Source organism: Lepidochelys kempii, chromosome 2 (assembly GCF_965140285.1).
Source record: "Lepidochelys kempii isolate rLepKem1 chromosome 2, rLepKem1.hap1, whole genome shotgun sequence".
Classification (NCBI taxonomy): domain Eukaryota; kingdom Metazoa; phylum Chordata; order Testudines; family Cheloniidae; genus Lepidochelys; species Lepidochelys kempii.
The window spans coordinates 136,004,589-136,025,517 of NC_136381.1; the positions used below are offsets into that span (position 1 = coordinate 136,004,589).

At 43.0% G+C, this 20,929-nt stretch overlaps 1 protein-coding gene across 3 annotated transcripts in view; it reads left to right on the plus strand.

Moving 5' to 3' along the window:
* Nucleotides 1-20,929, plus strand: part of ANKH (ANKH inorganic pyrophosphate transport regulator) — a 215,612-nt gene that overhangs the window by 100,399 nt on the left and 94,284 nt on the right. For all 3 annotated transcript variants that reach the window (XM_073332298.2, XM_073332297.1, XM_073332300.2), the window contains one exon: nt 4,418-4,513. In XM_073332298.2, coding sequence (XP_073188399.1) covers nt 4,418-4,513 — 96 coding nt within the window. The remainder of the gene's footprint in view (nt 1-4,417; nt 4,514-20,929) is intronic.

Genomic DNA, 20,929 nt, shown 5'->3' on the forward strand with positions numbered 1-20,929 from the left:
GACACCTAACGGTACTCTGGATCAGCAACAACAAAATAAATAAACTGCAGACCCGAGTGGATTAGAACAAGGGTTGTGTAACTTGTTAACACTCAGTGCAGATATGGTGAAACTCCATTGTTTCAGTGTACTGCGTGTGCAAGTTACAATAATGAGAAGATATGGAGTCTCCCCATACAAGGCCAAATCCTGGTTCCACTAAACTTGATAAGAGGCTTGCTGTTGACTACAGTGGGAACACGATTTGGGCAATAGTGAGCTTTCATTTTCTAGAAAAAACTTCACCATTCAATAATTTCATTAATGATTTGAACAGTCATAGGTGGAGTGGAAAATAGGCTTCTAAAATCTACAGAGGACACCAAGCTGGGAGGAGTTGTAAGTAGTTTGGAGGACAGGATTAGAGTCCAAAAGGACCTTGACAAATTGGAGAATTGCTCTGAAATCAACAAGATGAAATTCAGGAAAAACCAATGCAAAGTATTACACTTAGGAAGGAAAAAATCAAATGCACAACTACAGAATGGGAAATAACTGCAAGAAAGAATCTGGGGTTTATAGTGTATCAAAACTGAATATGAGTCAATAATGTGATACAGTTGCAAAAAAGCCAAAAATACAATTCTTGGCTGTATTAACATGAGTGTTGAATGTCGGGTAAGGGAGGTAATTCTTTCTTTGTACGCAGAACTGGTGAGGCCTCAGCTGGAGTATAGTGACCAGTTTTGAGCACCACAACTTTAAGAAAGATGTGGACAAATTGGTGAGAATCCAGAGGAGAGCAACAAAAATAATAAAAAGTTTAGAAAGCTCAACCTATGGGAAAGGTTAAAAAAAATTTGGCATGTTTAATTTTGAGAAGAAAAGACTGAGTGGGGCTTGAGAACAGTCTTAAAATATGTTAAGGGATGTTGCTGAGAGAAGAATGATCAGTTGTTCTCCATGTCCACCTAGGGTAGGACAAGAAGTAATGGGCTTAATCTGCAGCAAAGGAGATTTAGGTTACAAATTAGGAAAAACTTTCTAACTATAAGGGTAGTCAAGTTCTGGAATAGGTTACCAAGGGAGATTGTGGAATCCCCATCTCATAAAAACAGCCCTACTGGCTCAGACCAAAGGTCCATCTAGACCAGTATTCTATTTTCCAACAGTGGCCAATGCCAGGTGCCCCAGAGGGAATGAACAGAACAGGCAATCATCAAGTGATCCATTCCCTGTCGCCCATTCCCAGCTTCTGGCAAACAGAGGTTAGGGACACCATCCCTTGCCCTCCTGGCTAATAGCCAATGAGGGATTTATTCTCCATGAATTTAGCAAGGTCTTTTTTGAATCCTGTTATAGTCTTGGCCTTCACAACATCCTCTGGCAAAGAGTTCCACAGGTTGACTGGGTCACTGGAGGTTTTAAGAAGAGGTTAGACAAACACCTGTCGGAGATGGTCTAAATTCACTTGGTCCTGTCTCAGTATGGGGTGCTGGATTAGATTACCTCTCAAGATATCTTCCAGCCCTACATTTTTATGATTCTATAACATGACTTTTATTTGATAACATTGAGAGTCAACAGTTCAAGTAGAAGCTAGTATGATTTGTCACAGCCAGCAGGTGGTATCATGTGGGGAAGGAGTTAGGATAGGAATCAAACAGGTATGATCTAATTGCAAAGTAAATCTAGGGTTGAGATTTATACTGTTGAAGAGCAAGGTGGCACGACACAGGCTGGGTACAGAGGAGCCATTATGAAAAAAAAACAAAACAAAAAAAACCCCTGTTCTCCGGCTGCGAATGCTTCAGCTATTGTTCTTGTTTGTTTTTTGGCTGTTATCTCACACTCACACTCACACACACACACAGTCTTCGGAAGGTCAAGAAAAATAATTGTTTTATTCCTGTTCATATTCATGCACCTGTTGGAAGCTATTGTTTCTTAAGATAAAGCTTTCTCCAATGAATCCAACCAGAACCTCTTATCATTCAGAATCCTTCTAAAAGCTCACCTGTAATTTTCAGACCTTTCAAATGGGTTGCAGCTGCTCTGTGTGTGAAGTGGACTATGTCACAAGGAAAGTGACTGACTCCAGTCTTGCAAGGAAAGGGACACTATCCCTCCTGATGTCCCTCTTTGCAAGATTTCATGGAGCAGCTCTGGTTCAGCTTTTCTCCCTGGATCCCATTTATAAAAGAGACAACACTGAAATTGGAGATCAGATTCTGATCTATAGAAGAACTTGGTATTAGCTAAAATATGGGGCATCTAAGGTCTTGTCTACACAGAGCAGCAATATGCACTATGGGGTATGATTTCTAAAGTCCACTAAATTAAGCTGTGCATTAAATAGTCTGTGTACACACTGCTAGTGCCCATTAATGTTCTCTAGTGTACTTTAATGTAGTTCTGCCCTACTTGTAGAAGTGTAGACTTAAGAAAACCATGTTCAGAGATCCATCAGTGCTCAAAGAGGACAGCTTATACTGTACAAAGCAACTTCAGATTTTTTTTTTTTTACTGGCATCTTCCATACGCACAAATTCAGAGTCATAGAATTTAATTCCAGAAGAGACCATCCAGTTCATCCAGCCTGACATCCTGTATAGCACAGGTGACCAGCACCTGCACACTAACCCATTTAGACCAAAAATTAGACCAAAGTATTACAGCCCTTAGGAGCCTAGACTATTTTGTGTCACAGGCAGAGAATAGAAGGAACCAAGGTGCACCAATGCCTGAGGCCCTTGTAATGGCAGGGAAATTATTAGATGAAAGATACACAGATAGTCCTGGCAAGTGACTGACACCTTCATGGTACAGAGGAAGGTGGGAAAAGGGCACTGTCAGTCTGACCTGAGGGAAAATCCCTTCCTGGCCCGACATGTGGTGATCAGTTAGATCCTGAGCATGTGAGCAAGAACCAGCCACCCAAGCACTTGTGAGAGAGAGAGAATGCTCGGTGCCACCTCAGAGTCCTCGCCCTCCCTGTCCAATTCCCATCTCCAGCTGTGGCCATCTCTGATGCCTCAGAGGAAGCATACATTGGGGATGGGGAAGAAGGAATCCCTTCCTGATCCTTCCAGGTGGCCAGCTGAAATCCCAAAGCATGAGCTTTTAGGAACATGAGATATAAACTGGAAGTGAGCCCCATCACTGCTGCACTCTGCCCCTTACCATCAAAAGCAAACCCATCGTACAGTTGCACTCATTTTCATTTGCCCAGCTCTTCCTCAGGAGTTATGGGGGCAAACAACTATTGGGAGGCTGTTCCAGAGCATTACCCTTCTGATGGTTCGAAGTGGTTTTGTACAAATTGCCAATTTGTATCTGGGCACCAAAGTTGAGCATCCCAATACAGAATGGGGTTCCGTAAGTTATGTAATCACTCGTGAAAGTTCTGAGTTTGAGTTTTGTACAAAAGCTCGTGAAATAGTCAGTGTGCTTTTAATCTGTCCCATATTCCTGTCTGACACTCCCCCGGATGGGTTTGCACAAATTCCGACTTCTCAGATTAGGTTTAGCAAGCTGTCCATACCAGGTGACTGCCAGTTTGATATTCTTCTGCTTAAACTACATCAAGGCTGAGTAAATATCGCACTGCATCAGAGTTCTTATCACTTCTGGTGCCTACCCATGTATCTTAAACAGCCAAGTAGTCACTCCAATAGATGACTCTGCAGCCACTGTTCTAGGCCCTGCTTCTGGGTTTCTGTGCTCCCCTGTCATGGCTCATTTAGGTAGTTTATCATAAGGATGTGTTCCCAGTCAGTAGTATGAAATCTTTAGCTTCATTTGTTGGTGTTAGGTGCTTTGGGGAACGAATGGGGGTTGTTTTTTTCAGCACACCTGCCACTGCAATGTGAGTCCTTTTCAGAATGGACGATCTAGCTGTCTAATTACGTACAGTTCATCAAACTTAATTAGCAGCGCCAGGTGTTCCTAGATCTTTGTTTATATTAGTCACTCTCTGGCTAATTGGATCTGTATTGAGACGGGGTGGTTGCACTGCTGTGTATATGCTGTGCCACTTTGTGTTGATGTGGGGGCTGGGGACGAAGGGAAGATAACATTTTTCCTAGCTATGATCGCATCCTTACAAGCTTTAAGCAAAGACAGCCAACACCACACCAGTATCCTTTAGAAAGAATCGTTAAAACTTTTGAGCAGGCATTACTGCTTGGCAGACTGAGGCAATTAGTAAACTCTGTGAGAGACCAGTTGAACAATGATTGTCAGTTCACATGGAAAAATATTCTGTGGCTTGTGCAAGTGTCCTGTTTGGAAGCTAACTAAATTTAAAAAAAAAAAAAAAAAAGTAAGAACTGTGCACACAGAGAGTGAGATTCCCCCTATGACCCTGGTGCTGTCCGCTCCATAGCAGTCTGGAGCCATGTTAATGCTTGTTATCTTTCTCTCTCTCTCACCCTAGAATAACCCCAGCAATAAACTGGTGAACACCAGCAACACAGTCACAGCAACGCATATCAAGAAGTTCACTTTTGTCTGCATGGCTCTGTCGTTAACGGTAAGGAATCACTCGTCAACTCTTTTTAGTTTCAATCTAAAGCAAAAAATTACTGCACACGTGTGAAGCTGCAAACACCAAATTCAGATTACCAGAATCTAATCAACATACTTGTGGCATTATTTGCTTTGCCTATGAAGCTTATGGTAGTTTCATCTTCTAAAATAGCCTGTGTGGAAGTAACAGTGGGGCAGAGGGGTTCTGCTTCTTTTTGCTACTCTTCTCTTATTTGTTTTGAGTAAATCAAGAGGGTAACTTACATGCCTTATATATTGCAACAAAAAGATTTTGTTTTATTTCTTCATGTTTTATTGGCACAGCTATAGCACTCACCAATTTTTGTTTTGAAATAGTCTGCAGAGATAGGGAAAGGACAAAGGTTCTGCATTTCTTCCAGAGAACAATCATTAGATTCTCATTCACCCAAGCTGGAATGTGAAACAGCTGATCCCCTGCACCCATAGTTTTAGCTTGAATAAGACTGAGGACCAAATTCTGGAATCTCTGGTAGCCGTATTGATGAGATGTGAGCTCACCATGGCAAAGTAACTCAGTTTCCCTTATTAATATACTTAGTTACTCTATCTTCGATGTACATAAAAGATGAGCTCCCCTGGTTCAACATTTACTACTCAAACCCTGCATATTGGAAAAGATTTTTGTGGGGTATGAGGGCTCAGTGTTTTTCATTGTTGTACTTTTCCCTTATTGATCTGCATTTCCATTCAGGTTCTGCTTTAAGCTTTCTGTTACTTGTTGTCTTACTTAACAGTGGGCACTTTTTAAAAACGCAACAACTTGCAGTTTTTACATACAATATCATGGGATTTTTTTTTATTTGATTTGTGGATGCAAGTGATTTGTGCCCAAAGGTAATCAAGTTGTTTCATTGTCAGAATCCTACTATTGAAGGCTGCTGGTGGTTGTGCACACTAAGAACTGTACAACTGCAGCTGCAAAACTACAAATAGACTGTTTCTCAAAATTTAGCTCTTAAGGTGCATGGACAGTGATAAAATAGTAATAAAAATGGCACCAGTCAGCTGTCTCTCTATCTGCATGTTCATGTGTGCTCCTATGAGTTTGTGGTTTGTGAATGTAGCAGAATGCTGAATCACTGAAGATATGTTGATAGCACTCTTTGGAGTCAGCAGCTGTTGCCTGGGTGACCCCTGTTTATTTACTGCTCACTGTTAAATTTTAAAGTGGAAAAATAATCACATGAGAGAGAGAGGATTTGAGTTTCAGGGTTTTGGTTTGTGTTACATCATGCCTTTCCACGGAGTAAATACTGATAGTAACATCACAGGCCTGTAACTTGACCCCTGCCCCTCCACCTTCCCCCTCCCAAACCCAAGCTAACTCAACTAGAAATGTCTCCAAATCTTGTCTTGGGGTTGGGCTTTGGCAGCTGAGCCTGTTCCAGACAAAGCTTTGCTTGATGAGTCTCTTAGCTTGTCTTCTGTAGAAGGGGAACTATTTTCTGAACCCACATCATCCCAGAAATGACCAGCATACCAGTGTGTACAACATATCTTTTGTAAAACCATTCTTTCTGCACTTTTTCCTTCATCATATTTTGAGGACAATTCTCTTTCCTTATTTTGAAGAGGAAAATGGACTCCCAGCCAAGAGAGTAACACGACCTTCGACACAGACTTCAGTATCAAAGCAAGTGGTGAAGAGGATGGTCATGGTAAATGCAACTACTGTACTGGCACATGATGAAGGAAGTGTTTACACTAATGCTCAGCGTACTCTTGGGCTTGTGCAACCATGCATGGGCATGATTGTTACTAGCAGGTTTGAAATACAAGCACACTCTCCCCGATGGGCACAGAAAGCCATGTTGTGCAACGTGCACGCTAGCTCAACAGTGTTACAGAAAACCTACAGGATTTCTCACAGAAAATCTTTGCCTACATGGAAAGGGATCTGCTACAGCTGTTTTTGGATGTTGCTGATGCTGGCTTGGCTTCAGCTGTGATGCAGGGAGTACCTAAAACTATACACACACTATACTCAGGTTTTACTGGCACCTTAGGTACCCTTTCTGTTCTTTGGAGGAATCAGCTTCTTTTGGACTCTCCTTTCAAAATGTCTGGGCATTCCAATTTGCAATTAATTAACAGTGGATGCTACAATTTGTTCTGACTAAGAGGTCTTGGGCCAGTTGCTGGTTACACTCCTTGTTGTCTTTTGCCATCACAAGTTTCTAGGCTCCACCCTCTTGGCTGAAGCACATGTGACTTGACGATATGGGAAATAGTTTTACATAGAGCCAAGTCTTCCCTAGAGCCAGTCGTTCCAGCACACTAGCCTTTACTAATGGTTATTGTCACAGCATTTCTGTGAAGTAGGTAAGGTATTCTTTGCTTCATTTCACAGATGGCAAAACTGTGACCGAGAAGTGAAACGGCTCACTGAGTCAGTGGCCAAACTGGAATCAAAGCTCAGTAGTTTGTCTCCCAGATCTGTGCCCAGGCCACGCTTCGGTCTCTCTCACAATTTAGGTGCAATGCTATTAAGAGTCTCTAAGTTATTACTCCAAACAGCTTGTTAGTGATGACAGGCTTTTGGCTTTGTTTGATTGGCCTCAGGTTGGCTGCTTCTCGGATCTCTCGTGTTGTGTCCCCTTTATTGCTCAGGGCTTTCTCTGGATATTCTTGCTCTAACTTCTCCCAAGTCCAAGGTGACACATTGTCCTGCAGCAAAGGCCCAGCAGGGAGCTAGACCCTCCTGCAGCGCTCTCTCTGACTCAGTGGAGTCACTTCTCAGGAATCCTTTCCTCTTCCCAGATTGCAGCACTTGTGTTTCAGCACTCAAGGCTTCATGTAAACTGATTATTTTCTTAACCCTCTTAAGCATTTTTCAGCTTACAAAGGTTCTGGTAAATCCTGAGCTTCTCACATTACCAGCACCACCCTGCACAGAGCTATTTTTAATCTTCTGATTAGGCTTTTCTTTTATAGCTTTCCAGACTATTTTTACATGCTTGAACCTATCTCCCTCTACTCAGTTGGCACCATTTTTTCATAAGCTCATGTTAGGAAACCCATTTGTCTAGAAGTACCCAGAACAGTCCATTTCCATAGCTTTTCTTGACTGTTTTCATTTGTGCAGCATTGCCTAGGATCATTCACAAATAAACCCAACCAAAAAGTAGAACCATTAGTAGAGTGCATTTCCTAGTTAGTCCCTCTTGTCTGCCATACTATTTGCTGGGAAAGTCTGTCTATCCAGGGCTAAACTATAGAAAGCCAGCTTACAGGCCTGATTCAATTCAGGGGTTTGATCCTGCAAACATGTGCACATAGGACTTTAGTAGGACTTAATGTGAAGAAAGTTATTTATATAGTTTTTAAGTATATTTGTATGTATTTAAGTAGTTGTAGGGTTGAACTCCAAATTTGCATCTGGTGCAGCTAATTCAAAGAGCTACAGTAGCTGTTCCTTTATCTGAGGAAGAGCTGTTTCCATCACCATTAGTAACTGCTCTGTTCTCCTGGACCATCCCTACTGCAATATATTGAGTCTAATGGGATCACTGTCCTTGGGGGCTCAGCATGTTAGCAGGTCTCCTTAGTGTCCAAACATGGAGGAAGAGGGGATATACCGTATATACTCAATCATAAGATGGTTCGTTTATAAGCCGACCCCCCCCCCCAAGATGGACAAGTAAAAATGGAAAATTTTTATGACCCATTCATAAGCTGACCCTATCATTCAGGGGTCAGCAAACTTTGGCTCCCGGGCCATCAGCATAAGCTGCTGGCGGGCTGAGATGGTTTGTTTACCTCGAGCGTCGGCAGGCACAGAGGTAACCTAAGTAAACAAAGTGTCCTGGCGCACCTGGACTGGTGCAACTGGTGGGGAAATTTTTTGGGGGGGAGAAGCTGGGGGTCAGGGGAGTAACCCCTGTGACCACCCCCCACATGACCCCACCCCTAGCCCGGGACCCCCAACCCTCCCACACTCCATCCCATCCCTTCCCATCTTATCTGGGGAGGGCCAGGGGAGGATGTCTCTGGCCTGGCTGGAGCTGCTCCGGCAGGCTGGGCAGTGCAGCTACATCGTGCTCCGGGGGGCCACACCGGGCGGCGCGGCTGCAGCATGGTCCAGCAGGCTGGGCTGGGTCGCATGGCCACAGCGTGCTCCGGTGGGCGGGGCCGAGTGGTGCAGCTGCAGCCTGCCAGCCCTGGAGCTGCAGCTGCTTCGGAGGCTGGGGGGAGAGCAGCATGGCCAGAAGCGGAGAGACTCTTGCCCCTCCTCTTCCCTTCTGGCTCTGCTGGCTGTGCTGCCTCTCCTTGCCCCCTCTGTTGGGGGGAGGGGCTGTGTCCCACCTCTCCCTCTCTCTACCCATTCATAAGCCGAACCCCTTCTCTGATGCTTCCCTTTTTTACTAAAAAAACATTTGGCTTATGAACAAGTATGTACAGTAGTTCTTCCCAGGCTGGCTGAACACAGATCAGTCAAGAAGGATATTTGACCATGCCACCTGAATGGGTCTTTCTCTGGTAGATTTGGAAAGGAACCCATCGGACAGGGAGATGGAGTGGTAATCCAGTAAGAAAGGAGGTTCCAAAGAGAATGCCCTGGGGACCATGTGTCCAGTCACCGTGGTAGAGGGGAAATGGCAGGAGCCTTTCCCTAGATAGATCAGTATAGTAAGCCACTCCTCTGGTTATGTCAACACTGTTTGACTCCCTGAGGCAGAGCATCTTGCTGGAGATTTGCTGCATGGATTTGTTAAAGCTACTTGTGTAGTGAAACTGCAATTAATAATATTGTTTGGTGGAAGATGTCTGGGCATTTACATGTGTTTCACTAGAAGGTTTCCTTTGAGAAGCAGTTTCATTTAAAGGCTGTGGAGAACAGAAATAGATAAGAAACAGCTGTTGGATTTACCATAAATAAGAGAGCTTTTCTGATTAACCAGATTAATGAGACCTCTGATTAATGAGTCAGCTGCAGCTCCCTCCCAACAGTCCTATTTTTAGAGCTTGTGTGTATGAGAGGCCATTGAAACTCAGATATTTAAATGTCATGGGGGGGGCAGGCAGGGAGGGAAATAATTAGTTGAAGGATTTTTTTTAGTGCAGCTAAGCAATTGAGGGGCATTCTGATGTTAGATAAGAAATTTTAACTAATTCAAGCTCCATTTTGAGAATGTGCTTATGTCCCATTTTCCTTTTTTTACTATTAGTCATAAGGCACTATGGGGACAAATGTTTTAAGCCGCTCTTGCACAGAGTATGGCTATTGTTCCTCATACAACTTCTGTTGATGGCATTGGGTACTCCTTGGTCTGCAGCTTCCGTGTTTCAGTCCTAGGCCAATTGTGAGGGGAGTGTAGGGCTAGACCACGATGCTCATTTTCCACTTATAACCTAAGCACAAGTTGAACTCCCAAAAGTGAGGCCTGGTGCTTTCGTTCCACAAAGCCCTTATTTTAGGAAAGATCTGTTTCAGAATCAGGTATGTGCAGTACAGGAGTTATAACCAAGCATTTTTTGAAGTACTAAAATGTTGTATTTCTTCTTTGTAAAGCTTCACCCTCCTCCCTTTTAGGGTGGCATACAAGATCTCTGTCCCTCATCCTTATTCTGTGCTTGGAAAGCTTGGCACTGCCCTTGTAATGAGCCAGTTATTAAAATGGCATAAGTAGACTGATATTAAACGAGTGCTTTTCTCAGAACAGCAGCGGCTTCAATAGGGTCTGACACGCTCACTAGGGATTCAGCTTTCTCAGAAGTAGCCCGAAATGCAATAACAGGGCCAAATCCCTTGTTCTGCTTTTTTTGCATCATATCCCCATTTCCTAAGGGAGCTCATTTCTAACTAACATAGGCTTTTATTGTGGTGTTGTTACAAAGAAAGGAACAGAACCTGCAGTCTAAGTTAGTAAGTATGGTCTGTTTCAGAGTAGCAGCTGTGTTAGTCTGTATTCGCAAAAAGAAAAGGAGTACTTGTGGCATCTTAGAGACTAACCAGTTTATTTGAGCATAAGTTTTCGTGAGCTACAGCTCACTTCATTGGATGCATAAAGTGGAAAGTACAGTGAGGAGATTTTATATACACACAGACCATGAAAGAATATACATTGTAAGGAGAGTGATCACTTAAGATGAGCTATTACCAGCAGGAGAGTGGGGTGGGGGGAGAGAAAACCTTTTGAAATGATAATCAAGGTGGGCCATTTCTAGCACATTTCCAGGAGTTAACAAGAATGTCTGAGGAACAGTGGGGGTGGGAGGAAGGAAGGAAGGAATAAACAAGGGGAAATAATTTCACTTAGTATAATGACTCAACCACTCCCAGTCTCTCTTCAAGCCTAAGTTAATTGTTTCCAATTTGCAAATTAATTCCAATTCAGCAGTCTCTCGTTGGAGTCTGTTTTCGAAGTTTTTTTGTTGAAGGATAGTCACTCTGAGGTCAGAAATCGAGTGACCAGAGAGATTGAAGTGTTCTCCGACTGGTTTATGAATGTTATAATTCTTGACATCTGATTTGTGTCCATTTATTCTTTTACGTAGAGACTGTCCAGTTTCGCCAATGTACATGGCAGAGGGGCATTGCTGGCACATGATGGCATATATCACATTGGTAGATGTGCAGGTGAATGAGCCTCTGATAGTGTGGCTAATGTGATTAGGCCCTGTGATGGTGTCCCCTGAATAGATATGCGGGCACAGTTGGTAACGGGCTTTGTTGCAAGGATAGGTTCCTGGGTTAGTGGTTCTGTTGTGTGGTGTGTGGTTACTGGTGAGTATTTGCTTCAGGTTGGGGGGCTGTCTGTAGGCAAGGACTGGCCTGTCTCCCAAGATATGCGAGAGCGATGGGTCGTCCTTCAGGATAGGTTGTAGATCCTTGATAATGCGTTGGAGAGGTTTTAGTTGGGGGCTGAAGGTGACGGCTAGTGGCATTCTGTTATTTTCTTTGTTGGACCTGTCCTGTAGTAGGTGACTTCTGGGTACTCTTCTGTCTCTGTCAATCTGTTTCTTCACTTCAGCAGGTGGGTATTGTAATTGTAAGAATGCTTGATAGAGATCTTATAGGTGTTTCTCTCTGTCTGAGGGGTTGGAGCAAATGCGGTTGTATCGTAGAGCTTGGCTGTAGATAATGGATCATGTTGTGTGGTCTGGGTGAAAGCTGGAGGCATGTAGGTAGGAATAGCAGTCAGTAGTATTAAAATCTCCTCACTGTACTTTCCACTTTATGCATCCGATGAAGTGAGCTGTAGCTCACGAAAGCTTATGCTCAAATAAATTGGTTAGTCTCTAAGGTGCCACAAGTACTCCTTTTCTTTTTAAGTATGATCTGTTGGCATCTGAGGTCCGTGACTAACAGTGTTTAGTCATCTGCGGCTTAGCCCTTAGGCGTTCCAATTTGGTGGTAGTTTCTTTTGGTGCATCGCTATTTGAATGAAATGGCCAGAGGGTTTGTTTTAGAAGGCAGAAGCTAATTGACTGCATCTGTTGCTGTCCTTCACGTAACATCTTTGGGGCCCCCAACTCTGCCCACAGGTACATATGTTCCAGTGCTATGCAAGTCAGTGAGTTTGCGTGCTGTGACTGACAGCAGAACTGGACCCTCTGTGCTTACTTTAGAAGGAGTGGGGAATAGCAGAAAAGTCTATAATTGGGCCAGTCCAATGGTCTGGTGGCAGCACAACATGCTACTACATGCAGGATCCAGGTTGAAAGGTGAGCTTTTTCCCTTCCTCAGCAAGGATCTGTCATTCAAGAGACCTGCCTCAGGCCTAGAGCCAAGTCCAGCCTTACTTGGCCAGAGAACAGTTGCTGCCACCGGAGCACAGAGGATGGTGCTGAGGGAGTAATAAAAGGAATCTCAAACCCCAAACTCTCTTTCATTAAAACTATCCCTGTTTCCTTCCTAGGTGGGCTGCCAACACTGTAAACAGCAGCAGTTACTGAATAGTTTGATTCAGGTCAGATACTCCTGCAAACTTAGTAACGTCCGCTCGGGTGGACGGGGTGCATTTAAGGATCCGGTTCCAAACTGTGAAGTGGGATGCTTGACTCCCATTAAAGCAGATTTGAGCAAGTCACACAACCTGAACACTAACCCTTAAGAAGAGATCCTGATTTCAGGTTCTCCGTCACACCATGTGTCACCACAGTTCACTTCCACTTACAGTGTTGGAAGCTTATTTTACAACACCTCAGGGTGTTGCTCTGTCTGAGAGAGAACGGATGCCAGGAGCACTGTGCAATCCCCATGGCTTTAAACTCTGTTTTGTTAGAAACAGCTTAAGCTGCAGAAAAGACCAGCGTTGTCATAGAAGTTAATTCAGTCTTGCTTTGCATTTTCTTCCTCTCCAGTGGGCACATTCCATGGCTGTGGACTCCAGGAAAAACAGAGGTTCTGTTGATAAGTGAGCTGGGTGTGTAAAAGGATAATTTAGCTGCAAACAGTCTCTATATTATAATTGGCCATTCTTTTTAAGAAACAAAACTCATGTGTTCAGGATTGCCCCTTGATTTTCATTCCTTTCTGTACCTTGGCAAGATTTAAGGGCTGGACAGAGAAGATGGGCAATTCAAGCTGTGCACTAATTTGAGAGTATGTTTCACTTGGAGCTATTTCCGGTTTGCTCTTACATGCCAGAGGCATATCCATAAAAACCTTAAATGGGTTTTTCTTTGCGGTAAAACTGCCCCCAACTGTAAGATGAACTAAAAGGTTAACGTGTGACAAATAGAATCAGCCACCATTTTACAGTCAGCTTGTTCATCTTATCTGCTGAAGATATTGCTGTCTGGCACAAAAGACTATAATGAAAGTTCTAAAATGGCTCTGGAAAATTTTTTTGTTAATTATTATTCATTGTTGGTTATAGTAACTTTAAGCACATGATAAGCGAGCCCCCTAACAACATTTCCAGCCAGCTATCCCCTCTACATTAATAAATAGATGCAGTCAATTAACTCTACATAATAAGGTTTTTTTTGTTAATGAATTTCTTTGTTTTATTTAATGTTTTTATAAGAGTTAGCATTTTGGAGTTAGGCAGTGTTAGTTATCACATAAGCATGGAGTTGCACCACTACTGTGGCTAGTTAAAGCGGAAGGATGTTACTGGATTCCTGAGTAGTCTTCCCCACTCCTATTACTTTGGAGAATGGAATTGTAGCAGGGCAATTGTATATAAAGCAGTGGTAACATTCTCTGGCAAGTAACTTCTGTCTGGACAGTATCACTGTGAGACCTTTTCACAAACTTTGCTATTTACGGGTGACAGTCAGTTCTAGTATTAAAGCCTTGTCTTCGTTACCAAAAAAAAAAAGTGTTAACTCAAGTTAGCTGACTCATGGTTAAATCCTAGTGAAGATAAGGCAGTTTGTCACTAGGATTTTATCTTGAGTCAGCTAACTTGAGTTAAGAACACCTTTTTTTTTTGTAGTGAAGACAAGACTTTACCAGATACTCAAGGATTGTCTACATGACCAGGTAGTTCAGACTACAGGGGTGATTAATTGCAGCATTCACTGTTTGAAGAGGACTAAATTAATACGAACCAGGGTACCTTTTCGAAGATGGGATTACTGAAGAAAATTTCTCACAGAATGAGAGGAACTGTGACTTTTGTGCTCAGTAGTGCCTTTCTGTAGAGCACCCCCAAGCACTTTGAAGACCTTTATTTACCTTCATAGCACCTAGTAAGCCAGGCAAATATTGTATGTCTTGTGCACATGTGTCTCAGTTTATCCCGAGAGTGTAAATGATTGGCTCTGGGTCACACAAGTTACTGGCAGATATGGGTCTCTCTCACTCCCGTGACTGGAAATAGAAGACTTTTATTACAGAAATAAACAAACATTTTTATTTCAATGGTGCCTTTGAGCTAGGAATTGCAGAGTGCATTACAGACATTAACTGATTAATTTCTCCATTAACTCCCTAAGTAGTAAGGGATATCACTAGGGAGGACTTTACCAGCTCTTGAAATGCACCCACAGGCAAAGGGAACTCAATAGCCATTGTGCATATCTGCAGGTATTATGGACCAGATTCTGATTTTGTTTATACTGGTATAAATCCAAGACCAGAACTGGGACACATCCATACCAAAATCATATAGGGTGTCATTTCAAAGTATGTTTCCTTTGAAATATTTCAATGTAGCTCCAATAGCTATAGCTGGAGGACAGCTTTACAGCCCAACATCTCACTACAGTAGATGAGCCTCTGCTTCATATCAACTCAAGCTCCCACTTAAATAGCATTACTTCATCAGCTGTTCAACTTATTGTGGGTTCCCTGACACTGCAGTAGTCCTGCTCCAGTGTTCTCTTTGCTCAGTCCAAAGCTATCACTTGCTTACTCACTCCAGAGACATTTAATTTACAGCTGATCTGAGCAAATTTGCTGTCAAGTCACCAATCCTGTAACATTCACCTGCCTATTATTGGGCACTGAAGGCTGCTCAATTCCCATATACCCATCTTTTGTCCAATTTGTGGTCAGGAGTTTAGGAAACATACCATGATATCGCTCATACCAGCCGACCTGTTAGCCTACTTGCTCAGATTTCTATGAATAAGATAGTCAGTGGAGCTATAGGTTCATGTCTGATATTTCCAGATGTTTAGACAAACCTATATCTTCCATCAAATCTGGCAAGGGTAGAGGGAGTTCTTTAAAACTCTATAGTAAGATATTTTGCTGTCTTGCTATGCATGTTTTACCCCCCCACACTTACCATTAATTGAGATTATATTTATTGTGTAGTGAAGAACCCTGAGGCACCCTTGAATTCATTCACAAAATACTTATCAGATGTAAGAGAGCAAAAGAGGTCCCATAGAGTGGAAGATCATAAGAGCAGTCTAAGAGAGTGGCTAGTTTCTCGTGGCAGCTCCGAAGCTGGTCTCCTGCACAGCTGTCTCTAGTGTCAGCCCCAGCATTTAAATTAGTTTTGCTGTTTCTCAGTTGGATTGTATCCAAGAACAGATTCACACAGAGACTGCGGTTTAGCATTAATGTGCATCTATATTTTGAACTAAAACATCTAACTGTCCAAAGCACTATGCAGCTTATAAGGTATATGCCTGTGGAAACCATACATCAAGGCATCGTATTTCAAGCCTGAAGGACAGCAGATTCCAGTCAGAACCTGACAGCAAACCAAATTATGCCCTTAGCTACCCCTGAGCAACTCTGCTGAAGCCACTGGGGAAGCACAGGGGTAACTAAGGCTAGAATTTGACCCATCGTTAGGATAATTGTTCTTTGATTAAAAATATCATATAATCATTTTCCCCCTAAAGAGGATAAGCACAGCTCCCACCATCCTGTGTCCTGAAGTCAGCATTAGTATATGTCAGCTGTCAAAGAAATCCAAAAATAGAAATAACAATAGCTCCTACTTCCAACACATTCCAGTGAGGAGAGTGAATTGATTTCTGGGCATGTAGCTGATCAGGTTGTGGACATACTGACCCAAACTGAAGGTAGAGAGTGACTTGCAGGTCCTGACAGACCCAACAGAGTCAGAGGAACAAGAGCTCCATGGGGAGTCCTGACCCTCAGCCTATTTCACTTTCCCACTGGCTGGAACAAGCTTCTGCCTTCTCCCTAGCAGTTCCAATGCATCTGGGTACCACCAGGGCGGGAACTGAGAGAGCTAGAGTTTCCCTTCCGTTAATACAAACACCACCTCTTCCCCTGGAGTCCAGAAGTGGTCACTTAATCACCGCAGCTATGCTGGGTTTGAGAGAGAGGGACAATGCCCACTTCAGTTGAAGCAAGAACAAGCCTAGGGTTAAATTGGTAGAGAGACTTAAAAAAATTAAGGACAGCATTTTCAGAAGTGGCTGATGAGTTGATGCCTCAGTTTTTTGGCACCTTACTTAGAGACTTGATTTACATTGGGTGCTGAACACCCACCCTCTAAAATTACAGCCCTTTTAAAGGTGATTCAAATTGGCCACCCAGAAATCACTAGTCACTTTCAGGTGAAGATTTGTACTCCTGTGGGCAGCAGAGGGAAAAATTAATGTAGTAGATACTGAAGGGATAGCGAGGAGCAGAGGGAGGGTTAAACAAAAGTTCTTTGAGCCACAGTGACAAATTCCTAAGCAAAGCAACTAAAGACAAAGATAAACAAGGAAGAAAGGAGAGCAGCAGAATACAGACCCTGGACTTCAGAAAAGCAGACTTTGACTCCCTCAGGGAACTGATGGGCAAGATCCCCTGGGAGAATAACATGAGGGGGAAAAGAGTCCAGGAGAGCTGGCTGTATTTTAAAGAATCCTTATTGAGGTTACAGGGACAAACCATCCCGATGTGTAGAAAGAATAGTAAATATGGCAGGTGACCAGCTTGGCTTAACAGTGAAATCCTTGCTGCTCTTAAATACAAAAAAGAAGCTTACAAGAAGTGAAAGATTGGACAAATGACCAGGGATGAGTATAAAAATATTGCTCGGGCTTGCAAGAGTGAAATCAAGAAGGCCAAATCACACCTGGAGTTGCAGCTAGCAAGAGATGTTAAGAGTAACAAGAAGGGTTTCTTCAGGTATGTTAGCAACAAGAAGAAAGTCAAGGAAAGATGACAGATGACAGAACGAGGAGTAATGGTCTCAAGTTGCAGTGGGGGAGGTTTAGATTGGATATTAGGAAAAACTTTTTCACTAAGAGGGTGGTGAAACACTGGAATGCGTTACCTAGGGAGGTGGTAGAATCTCCTTCCTTAGAGGTTTTTAAGGTCAGGCTTGACAAAGCCCTGGCTGGGATGATTTAACTGGGAATTGGCCCTGCTTTGAGCAGGGGGTTGGACTAGATGACCTTCTGGGGTCCCTTCCAACCCTGATATTCTATGATTCTATGAAAGTGTGGGCCCCTTACTGAATGAGGGAGGCAACCTAGTGACAGAGAATGTGGAAAAAGCTAATGTACTCAATGCTTTTTTTGCCTCTGTCTTCACGAACAAGGTCAGCTCCCAGAATACTGCACTGGGCAGCACAGCATGGGGAGAAGGTGACCAGCCCTCTGTGGAGAAAGAAGTGGTTCGGGACTATTTAGAAAAGCTGGACGAGCACAAGTCCATGGGGCCAGATGTGTTGCATCCGAGAGTGCTAAAGGTGTTGGCGGATGTGATTGCAGAGCCATTGGCCATTATCTTTGAAAACTCATGGCGATCGGAGGAGGTCCCAGATGACTGGAAAAAGGCTAATGTAGTGCCCATCTTTAAAAAAGGGAAGAAAGAGGATCCTGGGAACTACAGGCCAGTCAGCCTCACCTCAGTCCCTGGAAAAATCATGGAGCAGGTCCTCAAGGAATCAATTCTGAAGCACTTAGAGGAGAGGAAAGTGATCAGGAACAGTCAGCATGGATTCACCAAGGGCAAGTCATGCCTGACTAATCTAATTGCCTTCTATGACGAGATAACTGGCTCTGTGGATGAGGGGAAAGCAGTGGACGTGTTGTTCCTTGACTTTAGCAAAGCTTTTGACACAGTCTCCCACAGTGTTGTTGCCAGCGAATTAAAGAAGTATGGGCTGGATGAATGGACTATAAGGTGGATAGAAAGCTGGCTAGATTGTCGGGCTCAACGGGTAGTGATCAATGGCTCCATGTCTAGTTGGCAGCCGGTATCAAGTGGAGTGCCCCAGGGGTCGGTCCTCGGGCCGGTTTTGTTCAATATCTTCATAAATGATCTGGAGGATGGTGTGGATTGCACCCTCAGCAAGTTTGCAGATGACACTAAACTGGGAGGAGTGGTAGATACGCTGGAGGGTAGGATAGGATACAGAGGGACCTAGACAAATTGGAGGATTGGGCCAAAAGAAATCTGATGAGGTTCAACAAGGATAAGTGCAGGGTCCTGCACTTAGGACAGAAGAATCCAATGCACCGCTACAGACTAGGGACTGAATGGCTCGGCAGCAGAAAAGGACCTATGGGTGACAGTGGACGAGAAGTTGGATATGAGTCAACAGTGTGCCCTTGTTGCCAAGAAGGCCAATGGCATTTTGGGATGTATAAGTAGGGGCATTGCCAGCAGATCGAGGGACGTGATCTTCCCCTCTATTCGACATTGGTGAGGCCTCATCTGGAGTACTGTGTCCAGTTTTGGGCCCCACACCACAAGAAGGATGTGGAAAAATTGGAAAGAGTCCAGCAGAGGGCAACAAAAATTATTAGGGGACTGGAATACATGACTTATGAGGAGAGGCTGAGGGAACTGGGGATGTTTAGTCTTCAGAAGAGAAGAATGAGGGGGGATTTGATTGCTGCTTTCAACTACCTGAAAGGGGGTTCCAAAGAGGATGGCTCTAGACTGTTCTCAGTGGTAGCAGATGACAGAACAAGGAGTAATGGTCTCCAGTTGCAGTGGGGGAGATTTAGGTTGGATATTAGGAAAAACTTTTTCACTAGGAGGGTGGTGAAACACTGGAATGCGTTACCTAGGGAGGTGGTGGAATCTCCTTCCCTAGAAGTTTTTAAGGTCAGGCTTGACAAAGCCCTGGCTTGGATGATTTAGTCGGGGATTGGTCCTGCTTTGAGCAGGGGGTTGGACTAGGTGACCTCGTGAGGTCCCTTCCAACCCTGATATTCTATGATTCTATGATAAACAAGTATTAAGATAGAAGTTTTTACACCAAGGATGGTGATGTTCTGGAATACCGTGTGAAGAGCAGTGATTGTGTGCGTTGGCTTCGTGGGGACAGCCTCCTTCCATGTCATGAGGTGCCTTACTTTTTAATACCTCAACATTTTCATGCCATGTGACTTTTTGGGAATACGTGCAATGATGATTTCACTAACCACACGCATCTAGGAGACAGGTCATCAAGTGTGGCGTCTAATAGATCTTTGCCATCTCTACAGTCTGATTCTATATAAGCAGCATTTAGTTTTTATAATTCATGTATCAGATGACATGACTCATTGGGTACAGAACATTAAGCAAATATGGTTTGGTATTTTAACATCACCTGCTGGCATTCCAGGTACTTTGTATTCTTTATACAAGAAGGGCTGGAATGCATTGTGCAGTCTGATTTAATGTTCATTAAAGTAGGATAAATAGGTTAACACTAGTATAAAAATTAGCAGGAAAAATTACAACGTACTTTGTGCAGGACTATTACTTCATAATAGTTAGATTATCCATTTCTGTGTTTCTGCTAATGCTTAATATTCTCAGATATACAGAATGGATAAATCTTGAAAAATCAAATTCTAAATACAGAAGCAGAGAGGTAAAGAGATTTTTTTAAATGGCAACACTATCACTGACATACTGAGATGTTTGTTGAATAAAAGTGACCTGGGAGATGAGCCAGATTTGTAACATTATGGTTCCAGCCTGTTATTTTCACTGATGAAGGATTATTTGAAAGTCAGTTCCTTTAAATGGATTATACTCCTGCAATTAAAGCAAGCTTTTATGATTTTTATTTATTTTATTGTTTAAGAAAAAAGCCTGGAGTTTGACTAAAAGGAGTGTGATTTCTGGTGTATGTTTAGAAATGCCTGCATAGTTGTTTTGATCATGCACTGTTCAGAGTAGAGAAATAATTGAAATGCCCTTCTTCAGAAGGTCACAGAACATAACAAGGGTTTTTGTTTTGTTTTTTTAAATATTACTTTCTAGCCCCATTATCACTTCTACACCAATGTTCTACCACAGCATGGTTCCTTTTCTTTATAATCTGTTTTCCAGTGCTTCATCCAGTCTAGCTTTATTCGTTTCAAGCAATGTTTCTTCCTCAGCTAACTGTGGGACGCTCCTGTAGGTTTCACCTTTACAAAGTTAGCCATGATATTCAGTATCTTTTCCTTTCTTCGTATTTGAAAAGAATTACACCACCTTGTACCACCTTAAACAGTTTCCCTCTCCCCAGGAAGTGCTGAAGATCTTCAAAATTGGAATAGCCACATGTGTTTCAGTCAGGAGTAGGCAATACTCCTAGTATCAAGTAGGTGAAGTCTGGCTGAGTTAGAAACTGGGTGAGAAGAACAATGCAATACTGTTAATTCCTAAGGATCCAAATACTCTGTTTAGTCTCTGTACAACTGCTATCCAGTTGTGTTGCATTGCAGAAATATTTTCCCACACGTTTAAAGAAGCGAAATGAAGGGAGGTGTGCATGGGATAAGCTGTGTTGCCAATACCTAGTAACATCCAATGAGAGACATAGAGCAGTCAAAAGATCAAACCTCAACTCCAGGTTACTGACCCTTTGTCTGTGAACAAGGAGATTCTGTTTTGTCCAGAGAGGTAAAGATTGAGGTCTCATTGTCTGATTCTGCACAAAAAGGATCCATTATGTGTGAGTGAGTACAAGAAGAGGGAAATGGAGGATCAGACATTTTCATTGTAGCATATATCTGCTCAAACACCTTAATTGTGAAGGGTGACACTGGAGTAAATCCCAAATGT